This window comes from Lagenorhynchus albirostris, chromosome 19 (assembly GCF_949774975.1).
Source record: "Lagenorhynchus albirostris chromosome 19, mLagAlb1.1, whole genome shotgun sequence".
NCBI lineage: Eukaryota > Metazoa > Chordata > Mammalia > Artiodactyla > Delphinidae > Lagenorhynchus > Lagenorhynchus albirostris.
The window spans coordinates 16,109,248-16,129,268 of NC_083113.1; the positions used below are offsets into that span (position 1 = coordinate 16,109,248).

General features: G+C 39.3%; 1 protein-coding gene across 3 annotated transcripts in view; it reads right to left on the reverse strand.

Moving 5' to 3' along the window:
- The window catches only part of LOC132510373 (zinc finger protein 14 homolog), a 139,492-nt gene that overhangs the window by 13,939 nt on the left and 105,532 nt on the right, over positions 1 to 20,021 (reverse strand). The window contains exons 1-5 of one of the 3 annotated variants that reach the window (XM_060132364.1): positions 17,686 to 17,723; positions 12,171 to 12,255; positions 10,291 to 10,369; positions 8,753 to 8,879; positions 7,545 to 7,643 (exon numbers count right to left, since the gene is read on the reverse strand). The exons of 1 other annotated variant lie outside the window; for it this stretch is intronic. In XM_060132364.1, coding sequence (XP_059988347.1) covers positions 7,545 to 7,643; positions 8,753 to 8,879; positions 10,291 to 10,320 — 256 coding nt within the window. In that variant the 5' untranslated portion in view covers positions 10,321 to 10,369; positions 12,171 to 12,255; positions 17,686 to 17,723. Of the gene's footprint in view, positions 1 to 7,544; positions 7,644 to 8,752; positions 8,880 to 10,290; positions 10,370 to 12,170; positions 12,256 to 17,685; positions 17,724 to 20,021 lie in introns of those variants that run through there. One more of the 3 variants, XM_060132365.1, reaches the window with a different exon arrangement.

The following is a 20,021-nucleotide window of genomic DNA, read 5'->3' on the forward strand; positions in this document are numbered from 1 at the left end:
ACCTAGAAAAATGGTACAGATGAACTGGTTTGAAGGGCAGAAATTGAGACACAAATGTAGAGAACAAATGTATGGACACCAAGGGGGGAAGTGGCGGGGGGTGGTGGTGGTGGTGTGATGAATTGGGAGATTGGGATTGACATGTATCCACTGATGTGTATAAAATGGATGACTAATAAGAACCTACTGTATAAAAAAATAAAATAAAATTCAATAATTCAAAATAAAATGATAAAAAAAATTGTTGATAACAATATTATGTACTTGAATAAAGTAAAGTAAAAGATATGTAAATTTCATTAGGACCCATCAGCCTTTCTTGAGGAATTCAGTAAAGAATAAATTAAGAAAAGAAAGAGAGATCTGGAAAGAAGGAAAATCAAAACTATGTCATAACAATTGGTATGAGTATTGAAACTTTTTAACTCTATGACTAATTTTAACAAAATGTGTTAATAATGTGAGGATTAGGGTTACAGAACATAATTTACATGTTATTTACTCTAAAATATAGAAATACTATAAGAAGAGGTGGGAAAGGAGACTTCTGTTTCTGACTATGACAGAGAAGCTAGTTTTAGACTAACCCACCCAAGACAACTGAAATGGTTAATTAAAATAATTGTTTGATGATACTAATGAACAACCAAAGCAGCCAGGACTGGACAGCCAACGTCCTGGAGAGAAAGCAAACATGTTGAATTCAGCCAACACTCTGCATGGAATTTCCCCTGAGGTATTTGCTGACCCTCAAACTGAGCATCAATCAAGGCCATGAAGTTAAGCAGAAAGTAACTTCTAAAAGGCTAAAAGTCCAAGTAGAGATTTTGGCAGTCTCAAAGTGCTAGGGAGACAGAAATTGGAGTCCAGATCTCTCTAAAGAGGAAGTTTCCTAATAATCATCCCAGACTTTCAGCTGAGACCCCAGAAGATCTACAAACAGGCAGTAAACAGACTATTCTTAAATGGATGAAGTTGATCAGCCCATGCTCTGTATGCCTACCAGAGGCAAATTAAATCATCTCTGAAGAAAGACAACATATTGTTCAGAAACTTTCAGAGCCTCTAAAAATTTTCAAACACAATGTCCAGAATTTGACTATAAATAATCAGGTATAAAAGACTGGAGAAAAATGACTAAAAAACCAAGAGGTTAAGCAGACAACAGAAACAGACCCAAGCTATTACAAAACTGTGATTAATATTCCAAAAAAACAGGGGCTTCCCTGGTGGCACAGTGGCTAAGACTCCGCACTCCCAATGCAGGGGGCCTGGGTTCAATCCCCAGCCAGGGAACTAGATCCCACATGCATGCCACAACTAAGAGTTCACATGCCAAACTGAGGAGCCTGTGTGCCACAACTAATGAGCTGGTGAGCCACAACTAAGGAGCCCACGTGCCACAACTAAGGAGCTGGGGAGCCACAAGGAGCCCTAGAGCCACAACTAAGGAGCCCTGGAGCTGCAACTAAGGAGCCCGCCTGCCGCAACTAAGGAGCCCACCTGCCGCAACTAAGGAGCCCACATGCTGCAACTAAGGAGCCCACAAGCCACAACTAAGGAGCCCACCTGCCACAACCAAGGCCCCACACAACCAAATAAATAATATTTTTCAAAAATTCCAAGAAAACAGATATAAGATGGAGAATTTAACCAGAAGTAGAATTCATTAAAAATATCCAAACAGAATTTTTATAACTTAAAGTTACAATAAGTAAAATTAAAAATTTAACAGATAGCTTTATGGGAATTCCCTGGCAGTCCAGTGGTTAGGACTCCATGCTTTCACAGCCAAGGGTGCAGGTTCAATCCCTGGTTGGGGAACTAAGATCCTGCAAGCTGCACAGAGCAGCCAAAAAAAATAAATAAATTTTTAAAAAAATCCCTTTGCCTGACCACAGAGCCTAAAGATTAAAAAAAAAATTTTTAACGGATAGCTTTAACAGGGCTTCCCTGGTGGCGCAGTGGTTGAGAGCCCGCCTACTGATGCAGGGGACACGGGTTTGTGCCCCGGTCCGGGAAGATCCCACATGCTGCGGAGTGGCTGGGCCCGTGAGCCATGGCCGCTGAGCCTGCGCGTCCGGAGCCTGTGTTCCGCAATGGGAGAGGCCACAACAGTGAGAGGCCCGCATACCCCCCCCCCAAAAAAAGAAAAATACTTGATTAATCCAAAAATAGGCAGGAGATGGAAAAAAGGAAGAAAGGACATGTTGAACAAACAGAAAAAACTAGGAAGACAGTAGATTTAAGCCCAAATATATAAGAAAATTACTTAAATGTAGATGGATAAAATATACCAATTAAAAGACAAAGATGCTCCTTATCTACATAGGGGGGAGGAGGCTGTGTGAGGAGTCCAATCTGGGTAAAGAGGACATCCACTTGTGGGGGCAGCCTTGTATAGGTTGTTCGGGAGTTCCAGTGAGAAGAGGAGAGGATCCAGACAGAGGAGCAGCCCAGTATCTTCTGGACAAACCCACCATGAACCTAATATCTGTCATTCCACCAGTACCATTCAAATCAAAAACACTATCAGGGACTTCCCTGGTGGCACAGTGGTTAAGAATCCACCTGCCAATGCAGGGGACATGGGTTCGAGCCCTGGTCTGGGAAGATCCCACATGCCACGGAGCAACTAAGCCCATGGGCCACAACTACTGAGCCTGCGCTCTAAAGCCTATGAGCCACTTCTACTGAGCCCTCGTGCCACAACTACTGAAGCCCCCGTGCTTGGAGCCCATGCTCCACAACAGGAGAGGCCACTGCAATGAGAAGCCTGTGCACCGCAACAAGGAGTAGCCCCCCACTCGCTGCAACTAGAGAAAGCCCACATGCAACAACAAAGATCCAATGCAGCCATAAATATAAATTAATTAATTAATTAAATATCACTACCATATTCCACTGGGACAAATGAAATAGCCTCCTAATTGGTCTTCCTACTATCCATCTTGCCCCCATTCGATCTATTCTCCATAGAGTGATAATTATAAAATAAACCAGCTCATGTCATTCCCCTGCTCAGAAACCTCCAATGCCTTTCTATCACACTTCAAAATCACATGCCAGGAGTTCCCTGGTAGCCTAGGGGTTAGGATTTCAGGCTTTCACTGCTGTGGCCCGGGTTCAATCCCTGGTTGGGGAACTGAGATCTGGCAAGCGGTGCAACAGGGCAAAAAATAAAAATAAAGTCACATGCCTTCCCCTATGACATACAAACGTTTACAAGATTTAGCCCTTGCCTAACTTACTGACTTCATCTTGTTACTCTACTTTTCACTTACCTTTTGAGTAATCATCCTGGTCTTCTTGCTGTTCCTCAAACATCAAAGCCTTTTTTCCTCCGACCCAAGACCTCTGCATTTACTGTTCCATTAGGACTGCTCTTGCTTCTTGCTTTAGATATTCATATGGTTTGAGCTCTTTTTTCATGTTTCCACTCGAATATCACCGTCTCAAAAAGCCCCAACCACCCTAAAACAAACCTGTTTACACCTGCCAATTTCTATCCCTCTTCTTCTCACTTTTCTTAATAACACTTGTCAGTATATAATATTGTTTATTCATTTACTTGTTTACTTAATGTCCTTTCTCCTATTAAAATGTAAACAGCAAGACTGCTGGGAACTACCACTCTTGCTCACAATTGTCCTACTGGTGTCTAGGACAGTGCTTGGTTCAGACTGGGCACACAAGTATTTGCCGAATAAATGAACGAACATATTTTTAGGCAAGCAAATATATATATATTAGTTAGACTGGAAAGAAACTGGATCCCATATAGATATTGTTATGGACCAAATTGTGTCCCTCCAAAATTATACATTTAAGCCCTGACACCCAATGTGACTGTATTTGGAGTAAGTGCTTTTAGGAGGCAATTAAGGTTAAATGAAGTAATAAGGATGGAGTCCTAATTCACAGGACTGGTGGGTAGAATAGGATAGGACTGGTGGTCTTACAGGAGGAAGAGAGAGATTGTGCTCTCTCTCTTCACCATGTGAGGACAGTGTGAGAACAGGGCCATCTGCAAGCCAGGAAGAGAGCCCTCATCAGGCCCCCAAATGCTAATCTCAGACTTCTAGCGACCAGAATTAGGAGGAAATACATTTCTGTTGTCTAAGTCACTCAGTCCATGGTATTTTTTTATGGCAGCCTGAGCTGCCTAATACAGATTTAGATATAGATGAATTGTAGTCATTGATCAAGAAAAAAGAGTAGCTCCTCTCTTTGTCAAATCTTTTACCTATCACCCCCAACAGGACATTTTTATTTACTTTTTATTTTGAAATAACTGTAGATTCACAGGAGGTTGCAAAGAAATATACAGGAAAGTCTCATGCAGGCTTCACCCAGTCCCTTTCAATGTTAACATCTTACAAACTATAGTACAATATTCAAACCAAGAAATTACCCTTGGTATAATCCATAGGGCTTACTTAGATTTCACCAGTTATACATGCCATCGCGTATGTGTATGTATATAGTTCTATGCAATTTTATCACATGTATAGTCTTGCATAACCACTACCACAATGAACATACTCAACTATATCATAACCACAAGGCTCCCTTGTGTTATTCCTTTATAGCCCAACCATCTCCTCCCCTCCCTATGTTCCTAACCCCTGGCAACCACTAATCCATTTCCATCTCTATAATTTTATTATATCATAAATATTAGACAATTAGTCATACAGTATATAACCTTTTGTGATTGGTTTTTCTCACTCAGCATAATTTCCTTGAGGTTCATCCAAGTTGTTGTGTGTATTAATAATGTATTCCTTTTTGTTGGTGAGTATTATTCCATGGTATGGATGTACCTTTTACCCATTTTTTAATTGGGTTGTTCATCATTATACTGTTGAGTTGTAGTGTAGAGGCTGGATACTGGTCCTTTGTTTTACTACTATTTTCTCTCAGTCTGTGACTCACCTATTCATTTTTTTATTAGTATATTTTGATGAGACAAAGTTTTTAATTTAGATAAATTCTGACATCAATTTTTAATTTTTATGGTTATTGCTTTCTCCTAAGAAACCTTTGCCAAGTCATTCCCCTATGTTTTCCTCTAAAAGCTTTATATTTCTTATATATAAAATGTATACTTAGTTCTTAAATATTCATTTTATTTTTTATACTTAGCTTTTATATTTGGCTTTTAAGATTTTTTAATGTTTAGTTTTTATATTTATGTTTAAAATACATCTCAAATTAATTTTGGAATGAGACAGAGTTCAAGATTTTTTTCCAGCTATTCCAGCATCAGTTGTTGAAAAGTCTTTCCTTTCTCCACTAGAATGCTTTGATGCCTTTGTCAATAAATAAATGACCCTTTAAGCGCATGTGAGGTCTACATCTAGGGTCTCTGTTCTGTTTGTTGATCCTTAGCCAACACCATAATGTCTTGATTATTAGAGTTTTATAATATATCTTGAAGTATCTTGAAGTCATGTAGTCTAAGTTCTATAATATGCTCTTCCTTTTTCAAGATTGTTTTAGACATTCTAAGTCCACTGCTTTTCCATATAAATTTTAGAATCAGCTTGTTAATGTCTACAAAAAAAAAAAAGGTTCCTAGGATTATGACTGGAATTGTGTTGAATCTATACAATAGACATTTTTACAATACCGAGTCCCCATCCCAAAAATGGTATCTTTCTATTCATTAGGTCTTCTTTTATTTCTCTTAGCAATGCTCCATCATTTTTATTATAGAGGTTTTACACATTTTGTCAAATTTATTCCTTAGTATTTTTTTTGACACTAATGTAAATTGACTTAATTGACTTTAATTTTTCTTAATTGACTTTAATTTTCTAATTTTTTTCACTCTTAGTTTATAATAACACAATTGATTTTTGTAGCTCAACCTTGCATCCTGTGATCTTACTGTGATCTTCAAGTATTGCTTTGAGTAGCTGTTATTTTGATTCCTTACAATTTTCTAAGTATATAATTATGCCATCTCCAAATAGTTTTACTTCTTCCTTTCTGATCTTTACAATATCTCTTATCTCTTTTTCTTGCCTTATTGCAATGCTAGAACCTTCAATACAATGTTAAGTAGAATTGGGGAGACCGGGCATCCTTGCCTTGCTCACAATCTTGGGGGAAACTCTTCAATCAAGTATGATGAAGTTTATGATGTAGTATTTTTTCAGCAGATGTCCCTTACCAGATAGAGGAAGCTCCCCTCAGTTTCTAGTTTCCTGAGAATTTTTATTATGAATGGATGTTGAATTTTGTCATATGCTATTTTTACATCTATGGAGATGATCACATGGTTTCTCACATTTCTGTTAATATGTTAAATTACACTGATTAATTTTTTAATGTTAAACCAAGATAGGGTTTTTCTGGGATAAACCCTACTTGGTCATCATTTTTATATATTGCTGGATTTAATTTCCTGATATTTTTTAAGCATTTTACATCTACATTCACAAAGGATAGAAATTACCAAAGGGAAAAAAATTATAGACTTATATCCTTCATGAACTTAGTAAAAGAGTTATAGTAGTCTCATAAAATGAATTGGAAGGAGTTCTTTCTTTTTCTGAAGGAATTTGTGCAATACTGTAATATTTCTTCCTTAAATATTTAATAGAATTCACCAGTGAAACCATCTGGGCCTAGCATTTTCTTTCTGGAAAGACTTCTGATAATGGATTCAATTATTTCAGCAGATATGAAGTTATTCATATTTTCTTTTTTCTCTTGTGTCAGGTCTGGTAAGCTATATTTTTCAAGGAATTTTTCCATTTCATTAAAGTTGTCAAATTTACTGACATAAAGTTATTCATGGTATCCTCTTTTTTTTTTTTTTTTTTTTGCGGTACGCGGGCCTCTCACTGTTGTGGCCTCTCTCGTTGCAGAGTACAGGGTCCGGATGTGCAGGCTCAGCGGCCATGGCTCACGGGCCCAGCAGCTCCGTGGCATGTGGGATCTCCAGGACCAGGGCACGAACCTGTGTCCCCTGCATCAGCAGGCGGACTCTCAACCACTGTGCCATCAGGGAAGCCTCTCTTATTTTTTTAATGGCTGTAAAAATGTGAAGTGAAAACCTCTCTTTCATTCCTGGTATTAGTAATTTATATTGCCTCTCTTTCTTTCTTGATTAGTGAAGCTGGTGTTTATCAATTTTGTTGATCTTTTCAAGAAATCAACTCTAAGCTTTATTAATTTTCACTTTTATTCTTTTTCTATTTTGTTGATTTTAACTCATATTTATTATCATTTTTTTCCTTCTACTGAGAACAGTTTCTCTCTTTGAAGTGGGAGAGAAACACGAGACAAGAAACAGAGAGTTGTAATCGAGGTCAGTAGGAAGTTCCTTTGCTAGCCCAAAGATTAAAGATTAATTTGCTAGCCCAAAGGTTAAAGATTTTAATTTGCTTCCTAGGTCTCAGGCCTTTTCTCCACAGGCTATGGGCTTTTGAAGAGAGATGTGTAACATCTCGAGAGTATGTCTCTACCCTAACATACTTGGCTATTACCTACAGTAATGACTTCCCCATGCCTGCTAAGCCCTCACTCACCAGGGTGATGTCTTCTTGTCCCTTCCCTTACAACCATCCAGGGCTCCTTCCCTTCATCCAATAAGGTAATCACATCTGGTTTAGAAATGGAAGGTCCTGCTTAAAAGATAATGTGACATGAAATTATAAGCCCCAAAGTCCTTAGGTTCAGATTTGGTTAAATTTATAATAAACGATAGATCAAAATAGTACTTTATAAAGCCTAAGAGCAAAGAAATGCTAGGGAGTTGAAGAACACTCATACTAGGGTAACCTCAGGACCACAAGGAGTAGACACCAGATGGGTAAGAACAGGCCTTAAAACAATTTAAACTCATACCTCATACAAGCTCTGTTGAGAGGCAGTCTTTTGTAATAGTTGAAAACACAGAATATGGATCCAGACTACATGGGTTCATATCCTGCCTTTGTTGCTATGTTACCTCTGCAAATTATTAACATTTTGTGCCTAAATTTTCTCATCTGAAATAAGGATAATAATAGCATATTTCTCATAGAGTTGTTGTGAGGATTAATTAATAACATACAATGCTCAGAATAGTACGTAAGTATATGCAGTTATATGTATATATACACATAATATGTGTGTATACTAGCTATTAACTTTTATTGTTATCAATTTGCTGAGAGAATAAGAAGCTTCCTCAGACATCCTCAGATTCTTACTAAGATATTCATTTAATGTTGAATGCAAAGTTCTTAGACTTTAACTTTCTACCACAAAGCAAGTAGAACTGAATATGTCTGTTATAGGAAACAGAATGCACTTACTTGAGTTTTAGATGAACTTTGTGGATCCACCTCATACTATGTAAGTTCTACAGGCTCCTCTGATTTTTAAAGGGACTCAGAATCCCTGAGTCTAGGTATTCTCTTTGCAGGTGGATTATAAAGGAGGGTTAAGCATCTACATCAATTCCGAGCCTGGTTTCTTGGAGAATGCGTCTGTCGTAAAAAACCCAGAGTTCAAACCCAGCCCCTTGAATACTAAGGAAACAAGGAAACAACAGAGCCTGAAGAAAGTCTGAAGGACCTAGCCTGCTGAACCTGAGAGTGATGAAGTGTTAAAAGGAGGGGCCTACTTCCAACCTAAAAAAGCTTGAAGCATTCCTTTGGAACAGAGAGAAAATTTTTATCTAGTTTCTCAAAACATAGTCCTGATATTGACAGAAGAGAAAGCCAGTATAATTGGGGATAAATAGCCTTACCTAGTGAGATGAAGTTGCTATAATTCTCCCACATGACATCCCTATATAAGTCCCTCTGAGCTGAGTCCAGGAATTCCCATTCTTCCTGTGAGAAGTCTATGGCCACATCTCTGAATGTCACTGAACCCTGAAAAAATAAAACTCATGGATAACTTGTGAAAATAAATGAAATATTTTTTAAATGGAAAGAGAGATCAATGATTGCATTGCAGAGAGGGAGGGAGCACACAGCAAGCAAATTTATGACATGTGTAAGGACAGTAAGAAAATTAGTATCACTGAAGCATAGTGCTACATGTCTTGAACAGTCCTGTGAGTGAAAATAAGATTAAATTTTTACCCAAAAATATCTGGAAAGGAATAAAATAACCAAAAGAAGTTCCAATTAAATGAAACAGTGCACACAAACCCTCTGCAAGCTGTATCTCCACCACAAATTCTTATGAAATATGAGGTCTTCTACCTTCTTTCCCCTTTACTGATCATGAAAAAACATTGATAAAAATGAAATGTACTATGAAATCTCTAAGAAAATAGACTCAAGTTCACCATAAAGTCACATTTTATTATAAGCATCTTCCCTGTTATGACCAATTCTTTAGTAAATTTTTAAAAATTTGCTACATGGCAGTCCACATTTCAAATGTATTAAATCCAATCTTTTTTTCCTCTCTCTTTAGATGTCTGGATTCAATACAGTCTCAAAAATCTTCCTCAACTCTCACATTCTACTTTATCTATTACTTATGCATCTGGATGATCTTCTTACTATTTATCATCCATCATCCCTCACTGAACATCTTTCCTCATTCCTGAGTTAGAGGATACCGAATGGTAAAGGTATCACCCTGGACCAGTGGTTTTCAATGAGGAGTGATTTTACTTCCCAGAAGACATCTGGCCATGTCTGGAGACAATTTTGATAGGCACAACTAGGGTGAAGGGGTGTGAGTGTTAGAAGTGTCTAACTGGTAGAGGCCAGGGATACTGTTAAACATCCTACAATGCAGAGGACAATCCCCCACAATAAAATATTCTCTGGCTCAAAATATTAATACAGTTGAAACTTGAACAACACAGATTTGAACTGCGTGGTACCAGTTATACGTATATTTTTTTCAATAGTAAATACTACAGTATTATGCAATTCTTGGTTGGCTGAATCTGTGGATGCAGAACTGCATATAATGAGGAATTCCAGATATGGAGGAACGGCATATACAGAGGGCCAGATTTTCAACTGCACAAAGGATCAGCGTCCCTAATCCCTGCGTTGTTCAAAGGTCAAGTGTAGTTCCAAGGTTGAGAAACCCTGCTCTAAACCAGCACATCCTGTAAAACTACACGATGGACTCTGCTCCTAGTATCCTTCTCTCAGGGGTTCCTGGAGATGATTCTTCCTCTCTGTTTGCAGTTCTGTTCCAATCACCTCCCCATTGCTGAAGGAGGGATCCCTCACCCTAAATGGTATGAGATGACTGAATATCCGACACCTGACAGATGAGACTGACAGCAGGTTATTAGTCACATATACTCACAGCCCGGGAGAGGAAGACACCACACATCATGCAGGGCCACACAGGGGTTGCACTCAGGAATAAGGTGAACAAGCAGGATCTGTGGGAGGCAGGCTTTATAGTAAAAAGAGGATGAGGGGTCCCTGGCCAATGCAGGAGGATGTGATGAGCTTGTTTGAATAATTCTGTGGGCTGGCAAGGAGGTGAAACCTATTAGGTTGAAGAGTAAGAGGGGTTTAGCTGGTCTAGCTGATAGGGAAACTAGCCAGGTAAAGAGTCTTTTCCATTGCATGGGGGCCACATCTGGGGAGAGCAGGGAACTCTTGGTTAGGTCTGATAAGATATCAAGGCAGCATATGAACTTTTAGGCCTCACAATACAAGGTCGCAATCATCTCCCTACCTTATCCACCCAATCCTAAAAGCCTTACATACCATAAGATCTCAACGCATACAAGGACTAAGACCAGCCAATACTAAATCTCATCTTATGTACTTAAAAAATTCAGGTCTGTGGAGAAGTTTGGAGTTTTCCCTATAAGCAGTCAAATAAGACCAAATTCTCTCTTTCATCAAACCACAAGATCATCAAGGAGTGTTCAAAACAGGGATCTCCCATTTAATATTAATAATCCATTCTTGAAAATCAAGACGTTCTAACACTATTTTCCCACCATTTTGTGTGGGTGCCTATTTTCCCATCATTTTAAAGCAAAGAATTATACTGCATTATATATCAATTCCAACCCTCCAACTAGCTTCACATTTCCCCCAGGACAGAATTAGAGTACACGTGGGTCAGTGCACACATGATATCTCTGGCTTTAGTACTTTCAGTGTCTCTTACCAAATTTTTTTTTCTCACTTGCTTTGCTTCTTTCTCTACAAGTTTCTTCAATACTTTTCCAACTTCTTAGGAACTCATTTTACAAAATGACAAAAAAAGAGGTTACATGTGAAGTGCACTTTGCAAATGCGCTTCCAAGGAGAACATAATGGCAGGCCTGGCTCACACTCTGTATGATGCTCTGAGGCCTCCGTTATCACCAGTACCACTTATACACATCCCCTTTAATGATATCTGCATGCATTTCAAAACACCTGCAGATGGTTCTGATGATCCAGCAATTGTATTTGGAATATAGCAAGACTTCCTACCCATTGTTTTCTGCTTTAAAAAAAGTTACATTGAACTATACAATTTCACTTACATAAAGTTCTAAAAATAGGCAACATTATTGTATGGTGTTCAAAGTCAGGATTACATTTGGTTACATTTGGACTGGGTAGGTAGAAAGTGACTGAAAGGGGGACATGTGAATGCTAGTAATATTCTCTTTCTTGACCTGAGTGCTGATAGCATAGATATACTCAATTTATGAAAATTCATTCAGCTGCACGCTTCTGATTTGTGCACTATTCTCTATGTACGTTATACAGCAATACAAAGTTAAAAAAACTTTTAAAAGATGTCAAATTGTGTATCGGGGATGTAAATTTTTCCCATATAAAACTAGGCCCCAAATCACTGTAATTCAGAGAAATACGCTTTCTCTGAAGTTTAGGTATTAAAATCAAAAGCTAAAATCAAAAATGTTAACGGGGGGACATTCTGCAGAGAATACCCACATTCTTCTCAAGGCATTTCACTTTTGCTCCTTGATGGCTCTTGACAGAAGATTCTGTAGATAGGAGATGGTCCACATTAGTGGAAAAAAGGGAAGGGGGCACATAGGGGACACTGGGCTATTTGTCCCTAACTCTGGCAGGAATGAGAGGAACTAGAGTGGGTTCTTGGATGGAATTCTGTTAAATAGGAAGTTTCAGGATAATATTCCTTATCCTGAAACATGGCCTAGAAATTGGCAATATTTCAAAAATGAAGAAGAAACACCAACTTACATGGGCCATTGTTTCCAACTGCAAGAACCGGTCAGTCCTTTTCAAGATTTCTCTGTTGGAGAACTAGAGTCCAGATAAGCCAGATCTGGAAGAAGAAAAAGCAGCCATGAAACCAGATGTGCCTCAGAGCTCCCAAAATGACTTATGTTAGTATGAGCTTTTTTTCTCTTCCATTCCTGCTTCCAAACTACTCTTCACCGCTATACCCACATTGCTCTCATACCCAACTGGAGGAGAGTATAGGGAGTCTGAAGAAATCCAAGCCCTGACAAAACTCAGCTAAACAATGATGATCTTTGTGCAGAGCCCAGATACTTTAGCGGGAGGATTTCTATCCAGTTCCCCATCTGGCAGTGTGGATCTGGTCCTGACACTGGATTCCTCAGACTTGTCCTGAGCAGCATCTCCCCTTTCCAGTACAATTTTTTCAGGGCTGAGAAAGGGCCACACCATCCACACAGAGCCTCCTATGAGCCCCAGGATCCTGCCTGAACCTCCTAAACACAAAGACTGAAAACCACACAGATCGGGCCTGGCAGCTCCTGACACCGTAAAGCTGCACTGGTCTTTCCCCAGCCCGGACAACTCACTACTCTGTTTCCCAGTCAGAACCTCTCACACCATGACGTCCTTTTCCACCCCCTCTTTCAGTAGAGGATTCATGATTGTTGCAGTTAGTCAACAACAAACATTCATTGAGAAATTTCATGTGATGGCTGCTTTAGGTACATCACTCAGCATTGTTCTGCAAAGTAGTTCCTCTCTCCTTTCCATAGTTCAGAAAACTGATGCTCAGGGGTCAGATCATTTGCCCAGAGTCAGTTATTAAGTGGCAGAGCTTTGTTTTGAGTCCATATTTCTCTAACTAAAAAGCCATCTTTCAACTTTGGTTTTTGCCTCTGAAGGGTAGAATTTCTACTTCACTGAGAGAAACCTGAGCAAGGGCAATTCACTAAAAAATAGAAATAACCTTTCAAAAGATACTAGACCTCACTACTAATTAATGAAATGTGTTAAAGCAACCAAAAAATACCTCTTTACAGCGACTGGATTGGGAGATCTAAAAGATCTAAAGACTGATGATATTAGCAAGGTCACAGCACACTAGGTTGGTCCAAATTTAGAACTGTGTGAAACAGCATTTAAACCTCATAACGCTGTAAACCAGAAACTCCACTTCTGGGACTAAAGGAACTATTTGCACATGTACATAGAGATGTTTGCAGAGATATGTGAACAGATTTGGTTTATAATGAATAAAAGCTGAAAATAAGTAAACTGGGGAATGATTAAATAAACTGTAGTGAGGCCTCTTGGCTGCCAAGATGGCCCACACTCTGTCTATAAAGTGTGTATCTCCCTGAATAAATCTTCTTTCACTTTACTGTGTCTTGCTCTTGAATTCTTGCCTGCACAAAGCCAAGAACCCACACTGGGCGGCCATCCCAGGGACTCAGACATGACTTGGGATGTGACCATCCTCTCGCACCCCACTCTCTTTCCTGCAACATCTTTTCTGGCACCCAATGCAGGGCCTCAAAGGTCATAATCTCGATCCGCCTGTTGGGCTATGGCTCCCCTCTGAAGGGTGGCTGGGACTTATCCTGAGCCACGTAGATTCAAGTAGCCCGTTAAGTGGCAGCTGACGTCGACTGCATGATCTGGCAGAGACCAGTTCTCTGGCCGTGAAGAAGCGCACGGAGGCCAAGGCTTTTCCCCCTCAGTCTTTCTCATTCTCCTATTGCTCTATCTCTTTGGACTTGAAAAGATCCACCCAGACGACCACCAAACATCCAAATTAAGACTGCGTGGCAAGTAACTGACAACTTGGTTGGGTCTAAAGATTTCCTGCCAGGGGGCTAATCTGGTGGTGCAGTGGTTGAGAGTCTGCCTGCCAATGCAGGGGACACGGGTTTGAGCCCTGGTCTGGGAGGATCCCACATGCCGTGGAGCAACTAGGCCCGTGAGCCACAACTACTGAGCCTGCGCGTCTGGAGCCTGTGCTCCGCAACAGGAGAGGCCGCGATAGTGAGAGGCCCGCGCACCACGATGAAGAGTGGCCCCAGCTTGCCACAACTAGAGAAAGCCCTCGCACAGAAACGAAGACCCAACACAGCAAAAATAAAAAAATAAATTAAAAAAAAAAACACAAAAATACTGTAGTGCATCTGTACCACTGAAAACCATGCAAAGAGTAAAAAGTGATGATGTTGCCCTAACTTTGATGAAATGGGTAAAGCCAGTATGTTAAATACAAAAAATCCCAGCATGTGTGGCCTTAAACTATTTTGACAGAAAAAAAAAATCACATGTATGCCTAGAAGGACCAGTTAAAATGTTTACAGTGGTAGCTCACAACACTCACCACCATATTAAACACAGTGTGACCCTAAAGTATGCAAATACTCCAAAGAAGGGAAAGACTTTTCCAATTCAAGTTTTTTTCCAGTCTTCTGTTGAAGAAAAAAGTTCAGGATACTCTAAAAACAGCTGTTGTTTTTCCTGAGTGGCTCTTCATCTTTACTTCAGCGTCTAATTCATGATTTAATCATGAACCAACTCCATGATTTAATTTACCCATATGTTAGAGTACTACCTAGAAAAGGATGACGAAGTCTCTGATATCTTTTAGGCACTGATGGCAGTCTCATGGTTGCTTCCTTTCACAGCGTCCTGACAAATGGGTTTCTTTTGCTTCTGAACCAATCCTTTGGGCTAAGATGCCTATGAAGCCCTCCAACTGCTATTAGATCTTCTTGTCCTATTTTTCTAACCTTGCATGTAACATCATTAAAATAAAAATTGTAAGGCATAAATCTTACTGTATGAAATCCTCCTTTTACAGAGACCTCACAGCTATAATCTGGACATAACTTGACAGTGCTTGCTGTCATCATCTTAATATCACCCCCCTCATGATGGATTACTGAGTAAGGTGGGAAGGATTTGTTCAAGTAGATGTGATGATGAGATTTGGTATACTGTTGTAATTACTAACATAGGCTTTTCTGTCAAACTTCCAAGATATAAATCTCAGCTCTGACAGTTATTAAGTGTGTTACCTTGGATATGTTACTTAACTTTTCAGCCTTAGATTCCTCCCATATAAAATGGTGATAACTATAGATTCTATCCCAAAGCATTGTTATGAGTATTAAATAAGACACTACATATAATAACACACTAAAGTAGCAAATAAACATTTAATAAACGTCAGCTATATCACTGAAGATGAAGAATACTACATACTTCTTCCCACAGTTATTAAAGAAAATTCTCTTCTGAGCTTTCTTTGTTCTTCCACAAAAAGTTTGAGCTTCTCAGCCCCGCTCTTCCTGAGAATGCTAATAAATTTCAGAGCTTCAGACTGATAGGCAATTCCTCTTGATTAACAACAATTTACAAAGGGAGGGTATGTGGATGGATGAAGCATACATGGCAAAATCCTCATAATTTTTGGATCTGGGTGATGAGGAAAAACATGGATCACACTTTAATAATATCAACTAAATCTACTGAGCACTTATGTATCAAGCATTATCTGAGGACCTTACATATATTAATTCACCTATTCTTAGCAACCCTACACAGTAGGTTCTATTATTATCCTCCTTTTACAGATGAAGGAACTGTGGCACAAAGAGATGAAATAAATTGTCCCAACTTCACCCAGCTCTAAAGGTGAAGGATTAGGATTAGCACCCTGATAATTTGGCTCCATAACCCATATTGCAACTATACTAAACTGCCTGTCATAAGACCACATAAATATGTGGCCTGAAACAAACTCATGCTGTCAAAAACCTCAAACCAATTTTCAAATTTCTACTGATGTTTCCCTTCCCTCCCACTAGTAATCCCTTGTCTTGTTAACACAGAGTTCTCTGTTAAAAATCTGTCACCTTACCACTCCTAAAAGCTTCAAAAGCATAAGACCTTGTCACCAATCAAACCATCTCCTATCTTTCCCTGCTTTTGACCTCAGGGCAGTGGAAAAGATCAAAACACCTTGTGTATGATTCCAACTAAACTGTAATAAATAAATCATAATAAATCACAGCCTAAAATAAAGCTCTACAGTTAGCCTCCCTGCATGAGGTTTACCTGCAGACCATTCAAACTATTAGAAAGCAGCAGCTCACAGGTGGAATTAAATGACTGCCAAATGTTCATCTGAATAGCCACTGGAGAGGAGAGGATACCCTTGGTGGAGGTGGGGGGGACTCTACCCTCATCCTCTCCACCATTCACTGGGAAGGAAGAACAAAGTACCACACCAATGGATAGGATATTCCGGTGTTAAAGCCTAACCAACTAAAGACTACCTGTAACAATCCTGTACAGTCCAACAAAATAAGATTTATTGACTCAAGAGAGGGAGGAAATTCTACAGGAATGGCTGGAATGTGATGGAGGAGAGGGATAAGAAAAGCTCTTTTGTAAAGAGCTGAATTCCAGCTGAAGGATTCTGAAGAAGTGGGGAACCATACTTCAGTGACTGCTGTTTCTGAGGTGAGAATAGGAGCGGCAGGGATTAATTGGAGATTAAGTGCTAGGAAGTGAAGTGAGGGTAATTTAGTAACTGGGTATCCCCAGTGATAAAATAAAATCAGCAAGGCAGGTCTGGGTCAACACTGGTAAGAAAGCTATAAGCTCTCAAAAAGGGAGTCTTTATGGCATTTTACAACTGCTGCATGACCTGGGCAGAAATAATGTTTTCTATTAACTCTGCAGCTTGCTTTATCTGTCTATCCTCTCCCATCCAGATTAATGGCAGGGCCGCTTTATCTTTTTTCAGTCCGACCTGATTTTTCACTCTTTCACAGGAGAAGTAAACGTCCCCACGTCTAGAAAAAAATAAAAATTACATTTCATGGAACAAAGAGGAAACATAAACATATATATAATTATATACATATATATATATACACACACACATATATAATTGTATATACATAATTATTTTCCCCTTTCTGACTCCATTCCTAAAGATCAGCAGGTTGAGGGACGGAGACGGGAATCTGGACACATTGCGCCTTTTTCGGAGCTCAGCCTGTCCAGATTAAGGACACACCCCCGCTACCACATTTGCTCCCACCATCCACCACACACATAACCCGATGGAAGTAAGAGGGAGCCTGGGGAGAAGCTGACTCTTCTGGGTGAGAATAGCCAGAGTACAAAGACCAGGGCTGGAATACGTCTCTGAGTTCTCAAAAGCTGCCTTGGGAGGGAGCTCTGGTTAAGCTGTGGTTCTGAGAGCTGTTGTTCTGCCTCTTTTTGTTAGGGGCCTTCACTGTGAGGTTCATAAATCTAACTCGGAGCCATTCTGGGCCGCTGCATCTGTGCGGCCCTGAAGCAGGAGGACAGAGGACGCACCAGGGTGCCCAGTGTCCAGTCAGCGTCACAAACTACACAGTCACTTCAGCCCAGTGCACACAGAGGGCCGCGCCGCCCCCGCGCCGCCCCCGCGCCGCCCCCGCGCCCATTTCCTCAATGCACAAGACCAACTCACCTCTCCGAGCCGACACCAGCAAGGAAGCCGGAAGGAAACTAGGTGCAGAGGCTTGTGGGAAATGTAGTCCCGGTAGGGAGGACCTGGTCCTCGCCCCAACGGGCTGAGAGGAATGCGCAAGCGCAGGCGCGAGCGATTGGGGCGGGAGCGGGCGGTGGACCTCCGGACTTGGATTTTATGTATTAGTTCATAGATGGAAGGATTTTTCTCCTCTCAAAAAACTTTAGAAATTATCTGAAAATATCTAGGCTAATCTTAAATCTCATTTTTCGAACAGCAGAATATGTATGAAGTAGGAGATACATGAAAACTGCGATTGTGGATTTGTCTATTTCTACCTTTAGTTCATTCAGTTTTTGCATCATGTATTTTGAAGCTGTTATTATAGCATATGCACATTTATGATTGTTTCTTCCCAATGAATTGACCATTCTATTATGAAACATTTCTCTGTCTCTTGTCTTTTTTTTTTAACATCTTTATTGGGGTATAATTGCTTTACAATGGTGTTAGTTTCTGCTTTATAACAAAGTGAATCAGTTATACATATACATATGTTCCCATATCTCTTCCCTCTTGCGTCTCCCTCCCTCCCACCCTCCCTATCCCACCCCTCCAGGCGGTCACAAAGCACCGAGCCGATATCCCTGTGCCTCTGTCTCTTGTCTTGACATCTGTTTTATCTAATATTAGTAGAGTCACTCTAGTTTGCTTGTGCTTACTGTGTGCACAAGTATATCTTGTTCTACCTTTTTCCCTTGAACCTATCTGTGATTACATTTAGTAAACATTTCTGGCAGATAGCATGTAGTTTGGGTTTCACATTTTTTATCCAGTGTGGCAGTCTTGGGGCTTTTCACTGAAATATGTAATCAATTTATATTGATGTAATTATTAATTTGTTTGGATTTATGTTTACTGTTTTGTTGATTTCTATTTGCCACATTTAAAAAAATTAACTATTTCTCCTTTCCTGCTTTTTTTTGGGGGGGTTAATTTTTTCTGATATATTTGAATTCTGTTGGCTCTTCAGCTATACCTCTATGCATCTTGTTAGAGGTTGCTCCAGGGATTAAATATGCATCTTTAATATAGTTTACACTAGAATTAATATCATACCACTTCATGTAAAATATAAGAACCTGTAACAATATCATTTCATTTGCACTCCTCATTCTTTTTTTTTTTTTTTTTTTGGCCACACTATGGGGCATGACGATCTTAGTTCCCCAACCAGGGATCGAACCCACACCCCATAGGGGAAGCATGGAGTCTCAACCACTGGATCACCAGGGAAGTCCCTGAACTTTTTATTCTTTGTCCTACTGTTGTCATTTCAACTACATACCTTATAAAATCCACCGTACCATGTTACATTATTTTGCTTTAAACAGTCATATATTTTAATAACATTTAGGAAAGAAAACAAATTTTATAGTTACCCACATATTTTCCATTTCTGATACTCTTCTTTCCTACCTGTTGGTCTTTCCTTCCTGTATCATCCAATGTCAATTCCCTTCAACCTGAAGAACTCCCTCTAGTGTTTTCTATACTACAGTTCTACTGGTTATGATATAAATCTTCATTTATCTGAAAATATCTTCATTTCATCTTCATTTTAAAAGGATATTTTTCTCTGGGGATAGAATTCTGAATTCACATTTTTTTCTTGAATACTTTAAAGATGTTATTCCATTGTCTTTTGGCTTTTATTGTTTCTGATTAAGTCAGCATTATTCATATTTTTGTTTCCCAATATGTTATGTATTGTTTTTTTCTATCTGCTTATGGGATTTTCTATTTATTAGATTTGGGGGATTTGGGTCATAGTTTTTGTTCTACCACATTCTATCAATCCTCTCATTCTAGGACTCTATTTACAAGTACAGTAGGTCACTTAATATTGTTCCATAATATCTTTCTTTTTTCAATCTTTTTCCTTTTTTTACTTAGGATTGAATAATTATTACTGATCTATCATGGAGATTACTGACCATTTCTTCTGATGCCCCCCATCTGTTCTTATGCTCATTCAGTGAAATTTTTGTTTGTTTTTTTCAGCTATAAAACTCTCATTCCCAATTCTATTTTATCCTTTCCATTTTTCTGCTGAAGATCCTGTCCATTTATTCATTATGACTGTATTTTCCATTAAGTCAATAAACATATTTATACTGTCTCCTAATTAATTCCAATATCTGGGCAATCTCATGTTCTATTTCCATTGGTTGCTTTTTTTCTGCTTGGGGATCACATTTTCCTGCTTTTTTTGAATGAGTAGTCATTTTTGATTGTATGTTGTACATTGTGGATGCTATGTTGTTGAGAGTTCA